The 16,899-nt window shown below is 43.7% G+C and overlaps 1 protein-coding gene across 2 annotated transcripts in view; it reads left to right on the top strand.

Moving 5' to 3' along the window:
- The window catches only part of SHCBP1 (SHC binding and spindle associated 1), a 68,035-nt gene that overhangs the window by 35,871 nt on the left and 15,265 nt on the right, over positions 1 to 16,899 (top strand). The window contains exon 1 of one of the 2 annotated variants that reach the window (XM_069739274.1): positions 16,145 to 16,329. The exons of the other annotated variant lie outside the window; for it this stretch is intronic. Coding sequence (XP_069595375.1) covers positions 16,209 to 16,329 — 121 coding nt within the window. The 5' untranslated portion in view covers positions 16,145 to 16,208. Of the gene's footprint in view, positions 1 to 16,144; positions 16,330 to 16,899 lie in introns of those variants that run through there. 2 annotated transcript variants of the gene reach the window in all.

Below are 16,899 nucleotides of genomic sequence, written 5' to 3' on the forward strand. Positions count from 1 at the left end.
GACTTCGCATAGTTGGTCGCTGGAGAGCTGTCTGTGTGACAGCTCTCCAGCGGCCACACAGTGACGCTGCAGCGATCGGCATCTTTGTCTAGATCGCTGCAGCGTCGCTAAATGTGACGGTACCTTTAGTGTCTGCAGCCTGGCTGTACCTATGCCTCTTGATGAACCCCCTGTAGTGTCTTAATCCCCGGGGCGCCCTTGTTAGGTCTGGGAGGCTTGAAAACCACCCCAACCTGTCTGACTACCCCTGGACATAAGGAGGGGGCTGGGGAGGACTGGAGCTGGAAGTCAGTTCCTGCATGGTGAGGATGGTGTGAACACAGCATGTCAAAGAGAAAGGGAAGCTTATGGATTTTTTATCCTTTGCTGGATTATTGGACTCTTATCTCCTTGGACATTTTATCCTGTTACTGAACTGCATTCGTGTTCTGGACTATTGTATCCTCAGTGTGGTGGATTGTTTATGGACCTTTTAGTTTTGCCTATAGTAAAAGTCTTGTGATTGTTCACACTTTTGTCACTCTGTTGATTGTGTGGTATAGGAGAAGGACCCCGTGACAACTGGTGGCAGCAGTGGGATCAGCAGAGTTAACCCAATGGAGACGCACCCACAGAGTGAGTACAGAAATTGGACTGTACCCAGTTTACAGGAGAGAGCCAGAGACCTGGGCCTGAACTACCATGGACTGACTAAAGAAGCCTTAGTTGACCTACTGGTGGGTGCTAGCCCGGCCACCTCCTCACAGATGTCTGAAGGACAAGCACTGGAGACAGGGATCCCCACCCCAAAAAGCCAGTGGTTGGTGTGGTACGAAGAAGAGATGGCGGTTCTGGGCCTAGGCATCTCTCAAGTATAAGGAGGAGGCTGCCTGCCAGGCACAGTTGAGACAAGAAGCAATGGAGCTTGAAAGAGGGAGTAATGCACTGTGGAGTGTAAACTCAACTATCCGCGAGCCTGTACGGATCACCCGGACAGAGTTTAAGCCATTTGATGAGGCTTCCAGAGATGTGGAGGGGTTCTTCAAGGACTTTGAGCAGCAGTGTGCTGTGATGGAGGTGCCCCACTCAGGCTGGATGTGTTTCTTAGTGGGACTCCTGAACGGTAGCATGGCAGAGGCTTACCGAACCATTGACTCACAGCGGAATCGGGATTATAACATTGTAAAGGGGACTATCCTGGATTACGATGCTATCACCCCAGACTCATATAGGGCCAAGTTCCGAGACCTCCCATGCACCACGGGGGGATCGTTTAGGATGTATGCACATAAGATGTCCCAGGCATGTCGGAGATGGCTGGAAGCAGAAAATGCCATTACTGTGGAAGATGTTATACAGGCGTTCCTTATAGAACAATTTCTTGCCAAGTGCCCTGCAGAGGTATGGGAATAGGTCCGGGAGCGCACGCCGTGTCCCGTGGATAGAGCTGCAGCCCTGGCCGATGAAACCCTTACTATCCGACCACAATGGAGGAGGCTTCTGGACAATGAACCACAGCCTGCTCCCGTGCCCCGTCCCCATCCGATTATATCTGACCTTCCACCTAGTCGCAAGCCGATGACAATCCCGCCTCACAATCCCGGGCCCCAACTGTTCCGACCACGACCTGGGGGCATCACAGAGAGGAGATGTTATGGGTGTGGGCAACCTGGACATTTGCAGTCTGGCTGTCCCTCAAGGATTCGGAGGGAGCCCCACGCAGCCCCACCTCGTCGAGTGCATCTTGTGCACTCCATCCCACCTGAGGAAGAGTTACCACCACCCCCACCAGAGTGGACCACCGACCACGGCACCATAGATACCCCTCCTGGAGTGTACGGAGTCCGGCCTTTGTCCTTTACCCACCCAGAGAAATGGCAGGGCCACCTGCAGGATGTCTTAATTGATGGATACAAAGTGTCAGGATTTAGAGACACAGGGGCATTCCTGACTATCGCTGACCCCCGTGTGGTTCGACCTGAGGCAATTCACCAGGGTCCGGGAATTCCCATTGTCCTGGGGGGGTGCCCGCAAATTTATACAGCGAGCCTCTGTGCGCTTGGATTATGGTTTTGGAGAAAAACTGTGTTGTATAGGAGTTATGGGAGGACTTCCTGCAGATATCCTCCTTGGGAACGACATTGGGGAGTTACAGTGCCAATTTGTGGGAGCAGTCACCTGACTACAGGCTCTTCAAGCACTACAGCAACCATCACGGACTGCATCAGAGTTGGTAAGCAATACGTTAGCTGCTACTACATTGGGAGAGTCTTGGGATAGAGGAGAGATTAGGAGAGAAATAGAGGGTGACACTACCTTGGCAGCCCTTAGGCTAAGGGCCGAAACTGGGCACATGGGAGATAATGGGGATGGCTTCACTCGAGAAAACAGACTGTATTATCGTGTAACAAAGGTCAGTGACAAGGGCAACCCTGATGCAATGACCCTCAGAAGTACAGGGCACAGCTACTCCAACTGGCCCATGACATCCCCTTGGCTGGGCATTAAGGGAGAAAAAGGACGGAAAAGAGACTCACCCAAAGTTTTTTCTGGCCTGGCATCTCACAGTCGGTAGCCCGTTATTGCCGCACCTGCGATGTGTGCCAGCGAATGCAGCATCCAGGAGCTCGACATAAGGTACCCATGCAATCCCTGCCCATAATTGAAGAACCATTTCAACATGTAGCTGTTGACATCATAGGTCCTCTGGCCCACCCCAGCCGGTTGTGGAAAAATATACCCTGACAGTGGTGGACTATGCCACTCGGTATCCTGAAGCTGTGGCCCTGTCCAGTATTACAGCAGTAAAGGTAGGCAAGGCCCTTGTTACCATCTTTACTCGGGTAGGGTTTCCTAGTGAAATATTATCGGATCAAGGCACTCAGTTCATGTCAGATCTGGTCCAGTCCATATGGCATACCTGTGGTGTTCGAGCCATTCACACTACCCCATACCACCCGCAGGCCAACGGACTATGTGAACGCTTTAATGGAACCCTAAAAAATAAGGCTGAGGGCTTTTGTTGATGTTGAAAAAGACTTTGAAAAATACATGCAACATCTCCTCTTCGTCTATCGGGAGGTTCCCCAAGAGTCTACAGGGTTCTCTCCCTTTGAACTACTGTTTAGCCGGAAGGTCCGTGGGCCTCTCACTCGTCAGAAAGAACATTTGAAGGGAGATATCAGGTACATGGGCCTCTCTCTCTTCAGAAAGAACATTTGGAGGGAGATATCTCAGACAACGGAATGCCCATCATTCCCTATATTCTAGAGTTCAGAGACCGTCTCGCCCAGCTAGCTACCTTGGCTAAAGAACATCAGCGAATGGCCCAGTCCAGACAAAAAAACCTAGTATGACCATAATGCCAGGACCCGGGAATTTATTGAAGGACAAGTGCTCATGATTACTGCTTCCCCTGCCAACAAGCTTCAAGCAGTGTGGTAAGGCCCTTATCAGGTTGTCAAGAAAATTAATGACACTAACTACTTTATTGCCCTGGACTCCAGTGGTCGACGACAGAAAACCGTCCACATTAACATGCTGAAAGACTACCACGACCTATCTCTGCCTGTTCTAGCCGTCTGCCACCCCCTAGTGATACCGCCGCCGACGAGTATCTACCCGATCTTCTCCAGGTCGCCCAAGCGGGAGGATCACTGGAACAAGTGCCCCATGGCTCCCATTTATCAGATATACAAAAGGAAGATATTTTCGCCGTACTAAGGCCGAGGGCTGCTGCTTTCTCCTCAAAGCCGGGGAAGACTACTCTCACCAGCCACCATGTGGAAACCCCCAGACAACGCCCCATGCAGCAGGCTGCCTACCAGGTTCCAGAGGCTGTTCAAGGCATGATAAAGAATGAACTGAAGGAGATCAAACAACTGGGAGTTGTTCAGCCATCTCATAGTTCTTGGGCCTTTCCTGTCGTCCTGGTCCCCAAGAAGGATGGTACAACACGATTCTGCGTTGATTACAGACGATTAAATGATGCCACAAAGAGTGATGCTTACCCCATGCCCAGAATTGATGATCTATCAGATCGTCTGGCCAGTGCCCAGTTTGTGACCACGTTAGACTTGAGCAAGGGGTACTGGCAGATACCCCTAACAGAGGACGCTTGGGAGTGCTTGGCCTTCCTTACTCCATTTGGGCTTTTTGAGTTCCTGGGAATGCGCTTTGGGATGAATAATGCCCCCGCTACTTTCCAGAGACTGGTAGATCGACTGTTAGAACAATGTCAGGACTTTGCCTGTGCTTACTTAGATGACATTGCCATTTTTAGCACCACCTGGGAGGAACATCTTAAACACTTGGGCATAGTGCTAGACTGTATCCTTTCTGCAGGACTGACCTTTCGCCCTGATAAATGCCAAATAGGGATGGCTGAGGTGCAGTACCTCGGGCATAGAGTAGGGGGTGGGACCCTAAGGCCTGAGCCTGCCAAGGTGGAAGCCATTAGCAACTGGTGTAGACCCCAGACTAAAAAGCAGGTACTTGCATTTTTAGGAACTGCTGGTTACTATCGAAAATTTGTTTCTAACTTCAGCACCTTGGCCAAGCCCCTAACCGACCTGACCCGCAAGAACATGCCTAGGAATGTGACGTGGACGACTGCATGTGAGGATGCCTTTTCAATGTTAAAGACCGCCCTCATCACTGCTCCTGTCTTGGCTGCCCCTGATTATTAGCGCAGGTTCCTCGTGCAGACAGATGCATCCACCTTTGGGATTGGGGCAGTACTTAGCCAAGTGAACGCCGCCGGAGAAGAACATCCTGTTGCTTTTGCCAGTCGGAAACTACTGGATCGGGAAGTTTCCTATGCCACTATTGAAAAGGAGTGCCTTGCCATCATATGGTCGCTAAAAAAATTGCAGCCATACTTGTATGATAGAGACTTTACAATTGTTACAGATCACAACCCCCTCACATGGCTGAACTGCGTATCAGGGGACAATGGAAGATTGCTGCGGTGGAGCTTGTCCTTACAACCCTACAGCTTCTCCATCCAATGCAAGCGGGGAAGCCAACACCAGAACACCGATGGACTGTCTCGACAAGAAGAACTATAGGCTCCCCAGGCCGACCTACCCCTGCCACTGTACAAGGAACTATAAACAATTGAGCAATGTGGACTAAAGTGAGCAGACCAGAGGTTTGTGTAGAACTCATGGCGTGCTCACTTATTATGAGGGGGGAGAGGTTGTGATGGTGTGATATTGCAGCGCCCCAGAGACCTGGTCGTTGCAGTAACGTCGCTCTGCCACTAAGGGGAGTGATGGTACGTCTGATGGCACTAAAGGAGTTCATCTGACCAGGTATCACCAGCACACATTACACTTCACACTCCGGCCACTAGGGGGAGTAAAAGGTTTTATTAGGCCACTCCTCACACTGGTAAAACTAGGGGTTGAATAGGAAGTTAGTCAGAAGCTGACTGGGTTTGATTCAGGCAACATCCCGTGGCAGGGGGTGTTGCAGGGGGAAGATTCAGGGGGGTCCCTGTCAGGTGTGGGAACCTGGCAGGTACCTAGTGACAAGAACAGAACGTTACGGAACCGCGCCTGCACTACCTTGCGGCGGTATCCTCAGAAAGGACAAGAAGCGAAGGATATTGTGGACAGTGAGAAATGAGATCAAGCACAAAGGAGAGCCAGTAGGAGTCGTGCCCGGAGAACGGCAACATCCTACTGAGGCACGTAGCCGGTGCCCGGAACACCGAGGAAGTAACTGACTTTATGCCTTACTTCAAATACCGCAGGACAGTTAATTATAGGTTGGCTGTCTACCTTACATCACCTAAGCAGACATAGGGGGCAACGTGTGGAGAGGGGCGTCTCTAGGGTCCCGGAAGAGCTCCGAGCCTACGGGTGCGTCCTAGCCATAACAAACCTGGGGGACGGTGAATAGAAAGAACTAGAAAGAACTGGAACGAACGAGAATAGAAGTTGTGAGGACTATCCCGAATGCTCAGCAGGGAAGCACTACAACACACAGGTGCTAGTGGTAGGCAATGATTTCCACCTGCAAAGGGAACTCTGGATGTGCCCATCGGACCGGCCGGTCTCAGACAGCCCTGTTAACTGTGCTCTGGATTGAGAATCCTGAAGTCTTTAGTAAAGAGGTAAAGAGACTGCAACCCTGAGTCGTCGTTATTGTCTGCACCTCACACCATCACCATCCACCTAACTGGGAAGCCCTGGGGACATACTTCACCTGTGGAAAGGTTTACCATCTAGCTGCCATCACATCACCCCAGTGGACCCCAAGCAGCATCGGTCACCCTGACTGAATACCACAGGTGGCGTCACTAAACCTTGACAGACTCGTATCACCTTTCATTGGACGCCCCTTAGCAGGGTCACGGACCCGGTCCAGCCACCGTGACATCTCCAGAACTGAGCCAGCAGAGGACCGGTACAGAGTAACCCGCGGCCCTGTGTCTGGGGGTGCTCCAATATGTTATGTGGATATCATTTTGTGTATATTTATATTTTACTGATTTTCATAGTGTTCTCTTGTTGCCCTGTATCATTCCGTGTATTCCCCATATTGTCTAGAGTTTCAATTACCTTCCAAAAGGCTGATAATTGAATTAGCTCACTTAAGGTACCGTCACACTCAGCGACGCTGCAGCGATATAGACAACGAGCCGATCGCTGCAGTGTCGCTGTTTAGGTCGCTGTAGAGACGTCAAACACGGCAACTCCAGAACGATGCAGGAGCGATCCAGTGACGTAACGGCGACTCACTTATCGTTCTCGCTGGTTGTTAGCTCCATGTAAAAACATTTCTGGCATCGTTGCTTTTGATGTCAAACATGACAATACACGCCGACCTGACGACCAAATAAAGTTCTGGACTTCTAGCTCCGACCAGCGATGGCACGGCAGGATCCTGATCGCTGCTGCATGTCAAACACGACGAGATCGCTTTCCAGGACGCTGCAACGTCACGGATCGTTGTCGTTCTCGTTGCAAAGTTGTTCAGTGTGACGGTACCTTTACTGTCTGCAGCCTGGCTGTATCTATGCCTCTTGATGACCCCCTGTTGTGCCTTAATCCCTGAGGCACCTTTGTCAGGTCTGGGAGGCCTGAAAGCCACCCCAACCTGTCTGACTACCCCTGGACATAAGGAGGGGGCTGGGGAAGACAGGAGCTGGGAAGTTAGTTCCTGTGTAGCGAGGATGGTGTGAACACAGCACGTCAGAGAGAAAGGGAAGCATATGGATTTTTTATCCTCTGTCTGCTGGATTATTGGACTCTCATCTCCTTGGACATTTTATCCTGTTACTGAACTGCATTCGTGTTCTGGACTATTGTATCCTCAGTGTGGTGGATTGTTTATGGACCTTTTCGTTTTGCCTATAATAAAGGTCTTGGGATTGTTCACACTTCCCTCGCTCTGTTGATTGTGTGGTATCGGTTTAATGTCCCTATCCTGGGTCCTTCCTGGTATAATGTCCCCCATCCTAGGTCCATCCTAAAATATTGTCTTCCATCCTGGCTCCATCCTGGCCCCTTCCTGGTCTATATGTCCCCCATCCTGGGCCCCTTCCTGGTATAATGTCCCCCATCCTAGGTCCATCCTGTAATAATTTCCACCATCCTGGGCGCTTTTCTGGTATAATGTACCCAATCCTGGGCCCCTTCAGTAATATATAACATGCCCAAAACGATTCTTCTCACTTTCCGCTGATCGCACGACACATGGTGTCGTCTTCTCTGGTGGCCGGCAGCTGACTTCGGCGTGTCTGCTTTGGCGATGCATGATGTCACTGCTATGTGCCGCCTGTGACTGAAGCTGCCGGCTTCTGATTAGTCGATGCCTTGTAGTACACTGCAGGGACCCGGCGGGTCTTTAGGCCACAATATATTTCAGCTGAATTTGGGTTTTTGTCAAGTCCTCCTGACAAAGTCAGGACCTCCTTTGCTTTAACTGGCCCCCATCCTGTCATTGGTACTAGGCCAGGCCAACCCCTGTACCGTACATCAGTACTGGAAGCAACGGCCCGGCTCACTACCGCGGGTGTCCACCTCCGAGCGTGGTTTTCTTACGGATCTTTGGTGCTTGACTGACATAGTCTGGGTTCCGAACCTTGACTGGCGCCACCTGGCTTCTGTTTCCAGGTGCGCCACAATCCGCTGGCTCATGCTTCCTGCCACAGCCTGGCACCCCGGACTTATTGTTTTCCTCAACACGTCCTGACCGTTTCTTCTCTTGGTGAAAAATCCGCTCCCGTTTCGGCCTTTTATACCAAGGAACTGCGTCATCAAAGTCACCTGACCCGGTGCTCCATCTAAACTCATTGCTCCTGAAACTCTACCTCTTCCGGTCGGTTCCGCAGGGCCCCCATTTGGACAGTAGATGGCAGTCCTCATGCACAAATGCAGCATAGTGCTGGGGAATCTCATCCTTTATGTCACCCCCACTCTGACTCATCCAATACACTGACTATGGTGCGATCAGGATAAGCCATCAGTATGTGATCGGTGTGGATCTATCAGTATAATGAAGGGACCGGGATGTTCCTGCCGCTGTTCAGTCCAGGGTCCATATAGGCGCTGTGCTTTGAACTGCAGCACAACTCCTTTCATATGCCTCTGTTGTCCACCTCCGAGGACAATTTTTTTTTTTTTCTTAAAGGCATGTATTTCAGGCTAAAAAAATCATTTTTTCAATTAGGGTTTTATTAAAAATGTTGCATTTACAGGTCTTTATATGCTGTCACGTTCAACTATGATGTGGTCTATGGTCATAAATCAGCTAAAAAGGCGCAAAAAAATACAGCTAAAAAAAAAAGAAGTTAGAAACTGAATGAGCTCACTGATGACGTCTCAGTTAACTCATTCTGCATCCAGAAAATGTTTATTTTATGGTCTGATATTAGAAATGTGGCAGTACGGTATCCTTAATGTAATATTTTATTTAGACTCCATAGATAAGTTATTGTTTCTAGATAAAAGATGAGGGTTCAGCCGAGTGTCGGCAGAACGGATGGCGCTGCTCCTGAAACCCGCCGTGGAGCAATTATATCCGACGTTTCCGCTGCTTGTTCTCACTGTTAATCAGCACGATGGTGAACGCCTCTTAATTGACTAACAATTAGTGCAGAAGGCAGGAGTAATCTGCATACAGCTGTCTACAAACAGTATGTCGTCCATTTACTGGGGGGCCAGGAAAACTTCAGAGGACGGGGGGGCTTCTCTAATCTTTTTCCCCTCTTTTTCCCCCAAAATTACTCTCTATATAGTAAACATGATATCAAGGAAAGGAAACAAATGAACAGAAACAGGAAAGCACAATCGGGCTACACAAGACTTGTTTGTGTTCCGTATCCATGGAGATACATAGTTCTGCAGATGAGCTGTATACACAAAGTGATAGGAGCTTCTAATCAAGGCTTCTTCATTTTTATTATTGATAGAACTGGATCTTTAAAGGGATCCTGTCTCTTTATCAAAAGAGACCAGAGCTTGCTTTATTCCCACTTCTCTCCTAAGCGTTCTGCTTTTTATTTTTCTTCAATCCGCTATATGGTTCCAGAGATACGCGCCTTCTTATTTAGCGCTTTCCTAGGGGGCGTGGATCACAGGATAATTATGCAGAGGAACATGAAGACACACCCCTGAGGATCCTGTGAGCTCCGCCCCTTAGTAAACAGCACAAATATTAGCACAAAATAAAAAAGCTGATATCTCTGGAATGGTACTGAGTATTTACAAAAAACAAAAACCGGAACATTTAGGAGAGCGGCGAGAATTGAATATAGGAGCAAAAGTTTACTTTTTTGAACTGATGACAGGTCCTCCTTAGAAAAGAAAAGATAGCGTCAAATATATTGGTTGCCTCCCAAGATTCTCAGAACCTGAAGTATTTATCAGTGCAATAGCCAAGGAATCAGTGAGAAAGTCCGGTCTGTACCCGCCGCCTCAGTAATGATTCCTAGAAATCCAATATCTTTAAGGAGCGTTCATGTTCCTACATGTGCTGAGTAACGCTCCTCACCATACCTGGGGGCAGTCACCGAGGAACATCTCCTTACCTGACCTGATTTATTGGAAAGTGATCAGAACACATTGGTTCTTTTCCTTTATGGTAAAGCATTTGTAACTGTGAACATATCCGCTCCATATATCTAATCAGCATGAATGAGCCTCACACTAATTACTGGTTTATAGACAACGGCCGGCATCGAAGAATTACACAGCGCCAATCTATTCATGACTGGACAAAAAGACTGGATGAAAATTACTGCTTTCCATATGTGTCCATCAGCCGCTTTCCGGTGCAGAAACCGTGATTGCTGCAAAAATAGAGAAAACAGCAGCTGCATGGATGACAATAAGGAAAGTGAGCAAAGATTACATAGAATATCTGTGAAGGACAACACTATTAAGAATATAACTACTATAATACTGACCTCTATGTACAAGAATGTAACTACTATAATACTGCCCCTATGTACAAGAATATAACTACTAAAATACTGCTCCTATGTACAAGAATATAACTACTATAATACTGCTCCCATGTACAAGAATATAACTACTATAATACTGCTCCTATGTACAAGAATATAACTACTATAATACTGCCCCTATGTACAAGAATATAACTACTATAATACTGCCCCTATATACAAGAATATAACTACTATAATACTGCTCCTATGTACAAGAATATAACTACTATAATACTGCTCTATGTACAAGAATATAACTACTATAATACTGCCCCTATGTACAAGTATATAACTACTATAATACTGCTCCTATGTACAAGAATATAACTACTATAATACTGCCCCTATGTACAAGAATATAACTACTATAATACTGCCCCTATGTACAAGTATATAACTACTATAATACTGCTCCTATGTACAAGAATATAACTACTATAATACTGCTCTATGTACAAGAATATAACTACTATAATACTGCCCCTATGTACAAGTATATAACTACTATAATACTGCTCCTATGTACAAGAATATAACTACTATAGTACTGCCCCTATGTACAAGAATATAACTACTAAAATACTGCTCCTATGTACAAGAATATAACTACTATAATACTGCTCTATGTACAAGAATATAACTACTATAATACTGCTCCTATGTACAAGAATATAACTACTATAATACTGCTCCTATGTACAAGAATATAACTACTATAATACTGCTCCTATGTACAAGAATATAACTACTATAATACTGCTCCTATGTACAAGAATATAACTACTATAATACTGCTCCTATATACAAGAATATAACTACTATAATACTGCTCCTATGTACAAGAATATAACTACTATAATACTGCTCCTATGTACAAGAATATAACTATAATACTGCTCTATGTACAAGAATATAACTACTATAATACTGACCTCTATGTACAAGAATGTAACTACTATAATACTGCTCCTATGTACAAGAATATAACTACTATAATACTGTCCTCTATGTACAAGAATATAACTACTATAATACTGCCCCTATGTACAATAATATAACTACTATAATACTGTCCCCTATGTACAAGAATATAACTACTATAATACTGTCCCCTATGTACAAGAATATAACTACTATAATACTGACCTCTATGTACAAGAATATAACTACTATAATACTGCCCTCTATGTACAAGAATATAACTACTATAATACTGCTCTATGTACAAGAATATAACTAATATAATACTGTCCCCTATGTACAAGAATATAACTACTATAATACTTCTCCTATGTACAAGAATATAACTACTATAATACTGTCCCCTATGTACAAGAATATAACTACTATAATACTGCCCCCTATGTACAAGAATATAACTACTATAATACTGCTCCTATGTACAAGAATATAACTACTATAATACTGCCCCCTATGTACAAGAATATAACTACTTTAATACTTCTCCTATGTACAAGAATATAACTACTATAATACTGTCCCCTATGTACAAGAATATAACTACTATAATACTGCCCCCTATGTACAAGAATATAACTACTATAATACTTCTCCTATGTACAAGAATATAACTACTATAATACTGCCCTCTATGTACAAGAATATAACTACTATAATACTGCTCCTATGTACAAGAATATAACTACTATAATACTGCTCCTATGTACAAGAATATAACTAATATAATACTGCCCCTATGTACAGGAATATAACTACTATAATACTGCTCCTATTTACAAGAATATAACTACTATAATACTGCCCCTATGTACAAGAATATAACTACTATAATACTGCTCCTATGTACAAGAATATAACTACTATAATACTGCTCCTATGTACAAGAATATAACTACTATAATACTGCTCCTATGTACAAGAATATAACTACTATAATACTGCTCCTATGTACAAGAATATAACTACTATAATACTGCTCCTATATACAGGAATATAACTACTATAATACTGCCCCTATGTACAAGAATATAACTACTATAATACTGCCCTCTATGTACAAGAATATAACTACTATAATACTGCTCCTGTATACAAGAATATAACTACTATAATACTGCTCCTATGTACAAGAATATAACTAATATAATACTGCCCCTATGTACAGGAATATAACTACTATAATACTGCTCCTATTTACAAGAATATAACTACTATAATACTGCCCCTATGTACAAGAATATAACTACTATAATACTGCTCCTATGTACAAGAATATAACTACTATAATACTGCTCCTATGTACAAGAATATAACTACTATAATACTGCTCCTATGTACAAGAATATAACTACTATAATACTGCTCCTATGTACAAGAATATAACTACTATAATACTGCTCCTATATACAGGAATATAACTACTATAATACTGCCCCTATGTACAAGAATATAACTACTATAATACTGCTCCTATGTACAAGAATATAACTACTATAATACTGCCCCCTATGTACAAGAATATAACTACTATAATACTGCTCCTATATACAGGAATATAACTACTATAATACTGCTCCTATGTACAAGAATATAACTACTATAATACTGCTCCTATGTACAAGAATATAACTACTATAATACTGACCCTATGTACAAGAATATAACTACTATAATACTGCTCCTATATACAGGAATATAACTACTATAATACTGCTCCTATGTACAAGAATATAACTACTATAATACTGCTCCCTATGTACAAGAATATAACTACTATAATACTGCTCCTATGTACAAGAATATAACTACTATAATACTGTCCCCTATGTACAAGAATATAACTACTATAACACTGCTCCTATGTACAAGAATATAACTACTATAATACTGCTCCTATGTACAAGAATATAACTACTATAATACTGCTCCTATGTACAAGAATATAACTACTATAATACTGCTCCTATGTACAAGAATATAACTACTATAATACTGCTCCTATGTACAAGAATATAACTACCGGTTATTTTTGTGAAATATAATAAACTATTTTCTGATATTTTATGTTTTCTTAGTTATTTCCTTTCCTTTATTATTTTTACTCCTCCATAATCTTGGCATTGAGATTACAAAGACATCGATAGTGATAATTATGTTGTGTGATTGTGCGGTATTATACATGGCTCTGCGCTGCAGACGACTTTAGTAATTAATGTAAGCTGCTGAATTGCCCGGAGTTGTAGCCATTGTGGTGGAGAATATTGAATGGGGCGGCAAACAATGGCGCACATAGGGACCCTGCTATACTGTGCGGCCCACCATAGGGAGTATATACGGCTGTGCTGATACATTTTCCTTGTGTTGAGGGAGGATCTGAACTGACCCTTCACGGTTGACACAGTGATTTTCTAATTGATACATAGGGCATTGTCGGCAACTGAAAATGACCAGACGGAGACGTGTGTCTCTGTTTGGGGGGATCGAGCAGATCTCTGACCCCCATTTATTGTGTCGCACTTTTCATAATCTTAACAAGTTACAATTCAACCAATCAAATAAGAATACACTCACAGTTCTTAACCTATAAGAATGCAGGAACAGCCTGTACGTCAAGGTCTCGTAGAACAATACACCCTCAGTCTCATGTCCTGTCCAGCTTGAAACAATCAAGGTCTCATAACAGCTGTGAACTTTTACCTAGTAACAAAATGTTATCTTAAAACAGCAAGATGGAGTGGAAAAGCACAAAATGAAGCCCGCTTTAATTTTGATCTTAGTTGAACCCTTCACACTTGCACTGATACATTGTAGCAAAGTACCAGCACAGTGCAGAGATTTGAGCTGCGGACGTATTGAGCTTTGTCCAGGCTGGATGTAATTGAGCCTCGGGAATTTGTGCGCTTAGCGGGGAGACGGGTGACAGGGATCATATTTCTGATTAAGTGGGTAACATTGTAGGCAGGGATGTGGGGCCCCTTCGCCTTGGGCCCCTGTGGGTTTCCTCCGGGTACTCCGGTTTCCTCCCACACTCCAAAGACATACCGATAGGGAAAGTAGATAGTGAGCCCCATCAAGCGCCACGGAATATGATGGCGCCATATAAATAAAGCAAGTAGGTGCGTAATCCGTAACCCATCCAGCAGCGTCCCCTTATAATATGCTGCGGTACAATGTCGCCATCTAGTGGCTTTCTAGTACTATAACAGCAGTTTGGAAATCTTTATATATTTGCTGGAACCGATGACAAATAAAGATGATGGGTGAAAAATGGAGGCAAAAAAAATAAATTCTACCATCATGTAACACCCGGTAATCTGAATCTCCTGATCACGGCCATGACGGTGATACCAAACTTATTTCCTAAGTGTGAAAAATTCTGAAGTTTGAAAAATTAAAAAATTAGTTTGTGTCACTATTCTCCATGACGCGTAATGTTTTTGTATTTTCCGCCGCTTCAGCTGAGGTTTTTTTTTTTTTTGCACAGTGATTGATAAAAATTTGGGGTAACTGCAACGCTTTGATTTATTTTTATTGTATTTTTTTTTTTTTTTTTTTAGAAGTGAGGGACCCAAAAAACGGAATTCTGGAGATTCGCTTTTCTTTTTTTTTTATATTTGAATGGGTTAATTTTTTTTTTAATAAACCAAACTTTTATTGACATGTATATGGTATGGGTTTGTTTCTTTTATATCCTTTTATTTTTTATAATGTGAAGTTAAAAAAATATCGAAATGTCAGAATTGTTGTTTGTCAATTTCGCCTCCTTCGCATGTAAAAATGTCAATAAAATATGGGCCACAATGTCATCTCTACCCTAACTCGTATCAATAAAAAGAGATCAGAATGAAAAAATATATATATATAAGTCACCTTCATTGCCAGAAAAAAAAAAAAGTTATGAGTCTCAAAAAATGTCAACACAAATCAAAATTTTTTTGGGAACAAAGATCAGATTTTTTATTATCCACTAAAATAATAATAATAATAATAATAATAAAATAAATTAAAATAGAGTACATAATAATAAAAATAATAATAATAAAATAAAATAGTGTACATAATAATCATAATAAAATAAATTTATATAATATACATAATAATAATAAATGTAATTAAAAATAAGGAAATAAAGATGATGATAAAAAATTTCAATAATGATAATATAAATAATACATCTAATAGTAGTAATATAAAAATAATATATAATATAAAATAATGTAAAATATAATATAATGAATATAATAAAAGTAATAACACTAATAATATGATTAGTAATCATATTAATAAAATATATAATATTAAAAGTAATCGTAATATTAATACATGTAATATTAAGCATAATAAAAATAATATGAAATAATAAAAATAATGACAAAAAGTTATACAAGTTTGGTGTTACTATAATTGCACGGAGCAGTAGAATTGTGGGGGAAAAAAACTATAGTTCTCATTCCTAAAGAATAAAAAAAAAGTATCGAAAAGGAGGAATAAAGAAAACTTGGCCAGAGCAGTAAAGGGTTAATAAATGAGAGATTCGTTCTGTATTTTCTTTGCAGTGTTTAGTAAATACAGCAGCTGTAGTGATGAGCTCCGGCCGCTAGAGGGCAGAGGGGAAGCGATGGTATCGTGCAGTAATGACCTCCGCCCTTTAGATGTCGCTGTGAATTTTTTTTTAATACGCTGACGGAGCAGCAACGAATCAGCGAGCAGCTTGGTCGTGACGCAGGGAGGGCGTGAGCGGCAGATTTGAACCCCAGCGCTGTGAGGCGGCGGGCTGCGCGCTGCTATGGCGGACGGAGGAGGAGGAGGACTGCAGCTGCCGGAGAGGGAGGATGTGGAGGAGGAGGACGGCAGCAGCGGCGGTGGCGGCTCCCGGGACATGGGCTCCCTGAGGGAGGTGAAGCAGGGTGAGTCACAGCTCAGGGGAACCACAAGTCTCATGGTGCCCTGCGGGCTAGCTATGCAGGGAGACCTGTGGGTGATAACATTCACTGGCAGCAAGCGGACGCCGGCAGTGAGAGGGGCGCTCTATTAACCCCTTACTGACTGCATTTTTATTAAAGCCCCTCTCCATAAAAAAATTACTTTGTATTGTCGAATTGCAGTATTGTAAAGTTCTGTTCTACAACTTGTTCCTGCAGAGTTTAGAGCGAGCGCCGCTCCGGAGCCTGCAGCAGTGCACCCTGTCAGGATGGGGTTAATAAGTCACTTCCCCTAGAAGTGTATTTGTTGGAGATCAGCGGCATCCGGCTCTATCGCACTGATCGTGCCCAGGGGGTGGTCGTGGCGGCCCCTGGTTCATGCCAAGGTAGTGGTCGTGCTGAGTGCAGGGCTGTGCCGACTCCATGGTCGGGCCCGGGTGGTGGTTGCGCCTGCTCCAGGGTGGCGCCCGGGTGGTGGCGGTCGCGCATGCTCTAGGGTCGCGCCCAGGTGGTGGTGGTCGTGCCTGCTCTAGTCTAGTGCCCGGGTTGTGGTCG

The sequence above is a fragment of the Ranitomeya imitator genome, chromosome 9 (genome assembly GCF_032444005.1).
Source record: "Ranitomeya imitator isolate aRanImi1 chromosome 9, aRanImi1.pri, whole genome shotgun sequence".
NCBI lineage: Eukaryota > Metazoa > Chordata > Amphibia > Anura > Dendrobatidae > Ranitomeya > Ranitomeya imitator.